This window comes from Monopterus albus, unplaced genomic scaffold, assembly GCF_001952655.1.
Source record: "Monopterus albus unplaced genomic scaffold, M_albus_1.0 scaffold1322.1, whole genome shotgun sequence".
NCBI lineage: Eukaryota > Metazoa > Chordata > Actinopteri > Synbranchiformes > Synbranchidae > Monopterus > Monopterus albus.
This window is the reverse complement of record NW_018129200.1, coordinates 1-3,966: the sequence shown is the minus strand read 5'-3', so window position 1 is coordinate 3,966 and position 3,966 is coordinate 1. Positions and strand designations below refer to the sequence as shown.

The following is a 3,966-nucleotide window of genomic DNA, read 5'->3' as shown; positions in this document are numbered from 1 at the left end:
TGCTAACAAGGCTTTTTCAGAATAAGATATATCATATCCCAGTTGTGGGTAAGACTGGTAACTATGTAATTATAAATAATCATTAATTAGTAATAATGGCGCAATTACTCCAGCTGCTCAGAGCAAATGTGAATGTGTGATTGTTCTCTATCTTTATCTTGGGAGGTCATTTCTTTTTCTTGTAGATCAGTCCCTCTGCCACCTGTGCTTGTCTCAGTGACAAAACCAAATACCCATCCTTCCTCAGAACAATACCCAGTAACTACTATCAGAGCAGAGCCCTGGCCCAGTTGGTCAAGCACTTTGGTTGGACTTGGGTTGGAGCTATTAGAAGCAATAATGATTATGGCGATGATGGCATGGCTGGATTCACAGAAACTGCACAGCAGCTGGGCATCTGTCTGGAGTATTCTGTGTCTTTCTTTAGAACGGATTCATCAGATAAAATAAAAAAGATTATTGACATTATCAAGGCTTCTACATCCAAGGTGATTGTAGCTTTTCTCTCAGACTTGGATATGAATGTGCTAATACATGAGCTATCTCACCATAACTTGACTGGGTACCAGTGGGTAGGAAGTGAGAGCTGGATCAGTGATGTCCGGACAAAAGAAAGGGATACACATCACATTCTGGATGGTGCCATAGGTCCAGTCTTCCCCAAAGCACATGTCAGTGGCATGAGAGAGTTCATATTAGATCTTAAGACACTCAATTCATCCAGTAATGAATTGTTTACAGAGTTGTGGGAGACTTTATTTATTTGTAAGTTCAGACAGTCAGAGTCATCAGCAGAGAATCAGAGAAAATGTACTGGACATGAAGATCTGACTGGAGTGCAGAACAGCTTCACTGATATGTCAGTCATGCCTAAACTTAACAATGTCTATAAAGGAGTGTATGCTGTGGCACATGCACTACATAGTATTCTTGGCTGTAATGAAACATGTAATAATAAGGTGCAGCTAGATCCACTCACAGTGAGTTCAACATTAAGTACCTTCAACATTTTTTACACATGAAAACACAAGAACATACTGCCAAGAGTATGACAAGCCAACAGCTGTCAATATAACCGTAACCTTATGGTCATGTTAGTCATTCAGAACCCTGAAAATATTTTTTATTGGATATATGGTGGCATTGGGGTCTGTGGAATAGATCAATGTAAGTGTTGCTGAGTATAGCGGTAATCTGTATAGCACTTTTTTTTAAATACCCATGTACATGTGGACAGGGCCTGTAGTGCAAGTATAATTGTTCCTCTATCATAACATTTGGTTTAAATGCATCAGAATTAACAATAAAGGTTTTTGCAAAGATAAAACCCTATCAAAGTAAGTGCCCATAAATTTTTATTACTGTTACTGTATCATGCAGGTGCCTGTGTCAGTTTGCAGTGAGAAATGTCCCCCAGGAACTCGCAAGGTTCTCCAGAAAGGAAAACCTGTCTGCTGCTATGACTGTATCAGATGTGCAGAGGGAGAAATAAGCAACATTACAGGTCTAGTAAAATTTAAACAAGGTTCATAAATGATTCTATTATTTTGTCTACCCATTTTATTACAATGAAATAGGGCTAAATAACAAACACATTTGTATAACACAAACTACATCTTCCATAATGACCAAGCAGTTGATTCAAAAGTAAAAAGCTGAGATATCACCTTCATTATTCATAATAACTTTTATTTATAGATCACATTTCTAAACCTTTGTTACAATGTGCTTCACATACGTGCAAAACAATAAATTAAAGCAGAACACAACAGCACCATGAGAAAAATTAAATAAATTAAAACAAGAAGGTGTGTTAAAGGGTTACAAAGGGTCTCGTATAAACAAAAACTTTCTTCCTACAGAAAGACTCAGCATTGATGAGTATCACAAACCTGAGTAAAATCTGGAGTCAGTTAGTTATGAGCTGAAAGAGAAGATGGAAGTCTATTTATATGTGATTTCTGCAACTCAATTAATGCTTTCATATAATTTTCAGATTCTACCACCTGTGAGCGATGCCACCCTGAGTCCTGGTCCAATGAAAGAAGAGATGCGTGTGTAAAGAAGGAGGCAGAGTTTCTATCATATGAAGAAATTATGGGAGTACTGCTCACTGCAGCGGCCTTATTTGGAACATGCATGACTGCTGTTGTGGCAGCCATTTTCTTCAGATACAGGACAACTCCTATTGTCAGGGCCAACAACTCTGAGCTGAGCTTCCTGCTGCTCTTCTCCTTGACTCTGTGTTTCCTGTGTTCTCTGACCTTCATCGGCCGGCCCTCTGAGTGGTCCTGCATGCTGCGACACACAGCGTTCGGCATCACCTTTGTCCTCTGTATGTCCTGTTTTCTGGGGAAAACTATAGTGGTGTTAATGGCCTTCAGGGCTACACTTCCAGGCAGTAATGTGATGAAATGGTTTGGGCCTGCACAGCAGAGACTCAGTGTTGTGGCTTTCACTCTCATCCAGGTTGTTATATGTATCCTCTGGTTAACTATTTCTCCTCCTTTTCCATTTAAGAATTTTACCCAGTTCAAGGACAAAATCATCTTAGAGTGTGCTCTGGGATCAGCTGTAGGCTTTTGGGCTGTACTTGGGTACATAGGCCTTCTGGCCATCTTATGTTTTATTCTGGCTTTTCTGGCTAGGAAACTGCCTGATAACTTCAATGAGGCCAAACTGATCACCTTCAGCATGCTGATATTCTGTGCAGTCTGGATGACTTTTATTCCAGCATATGTCAGCTCTCCTAGGAAGTTCAGTGTTGCTGTAGAGATATTTGCTATTCTGGCCTCCAGCTATGGGCTACTGTTCTGCATTTTTCTTCCAAAATGTTATATAATTCTGTTTAGGCCGGAGCATAACACAAAGAAACACTTAATGGGAAAGATTTCTTGTAATGACAGACATTAACAATTATTAGTCATTTCTGGAATTTTATTTTCTGCTTTGCTGCTCCTTGTGACTAAAATCTTAAAGAATTCTTTAATTCCATAATTTTTTTTCCACAGAAATATTCAGAAATTCTACAAAATAAGTGAAAATTGGAAAAATGAGAGAGCATTGTCAATATAAAAAGCTTTTGACTGTGTAGCAATTAGGCAATATTTGCAGATGACACGACTTTAGTTGGCCTCATTACCAAGAATGATGAGGCCAACTACAGGAGTGAGGTTTGCCAACTGGTCCAGTAGTGTAAGGACAACAACCTCTCCCTCAATGTGGGGAAGACTAAAGAGATTGTTGTGGACTTCAGGAGAAAACTTCTAAAGCATCCACCACTGACCATTGATGGTGCTGTAGTGGAGAGAGTGAGCAGTATCAAGTTCCTAGGCGTGCACATCTTTGAGGATCTCTCCTGGACCAACAACACCACATCACTGGCCAAGAAAGCTCAAACATGCTTCTACTTCCTCTGCAAACTGAGGAGAGCCAGTGTCCCACCCTCCCATCATGTGCTCCTTCTACTGGGGCATCACTGAGAGCATCATCACTGGCTGCATCACTGTGTGGTACGGAACCTGCACTGCCTCCTGCAGAAGGACTCTGCAACGCATAGTGAATACAGCCAGTAAGATCATTTCTGTCTGTGAGTGAAACTACAGATGCAGCCATATTAAATTGCTGGTTGGACCGTGATGGAACCATGCCCAATCTGTGAGGTCCGTGCACAAACCCTGGTCTTACAATGCATCCCCCCACAATGACACAGTGATGAGCTGCCTTGTTATGGGAATGGTTTAATGTGCAAGCTGCACACATAATGTGCAGCTTGCACATTATGTGTGCAAGCTGCCTGCAGTGTTGTATACATCCATTAATTGGAGCAGTGATTGTTGTAGTTTACTGCAGAGGCCAACCAATAATTTGATTCTTCTGTTAGTGTCCACAACTGCTGGTGGATGAGAATAGTAGGACTGGTGCTCCAAGTTAAGGTGTTTGGTTGGCAGTGGCTGACTACATATT

General features: G+C 40.7%; 1 protein-coding gene across 1 annotated transcript; it reads left to right on the top strand.

The window, feature by feature from the left end:
* Positions 1-32: 32 nt before the first annotated feature.
* Positions 33-2,913, top strand: LOC109953784 (vomeronasal type-2 receptor 1-like; the record flags this gene model as incomplete). The annotated part of the gene is made up of 4 exons (XM_020589246.1): positions 33-44; positions 186-980; positions 1,402-1,514; positions 2,007-2,913. Coding segments are annotated over 4 exons (1,827 nt in total), but the record flags the coding sequence as incomplete, so codon positions are not given.
* Positions 2,914-3,966: the final 1,053 nt, after the last annotated feature.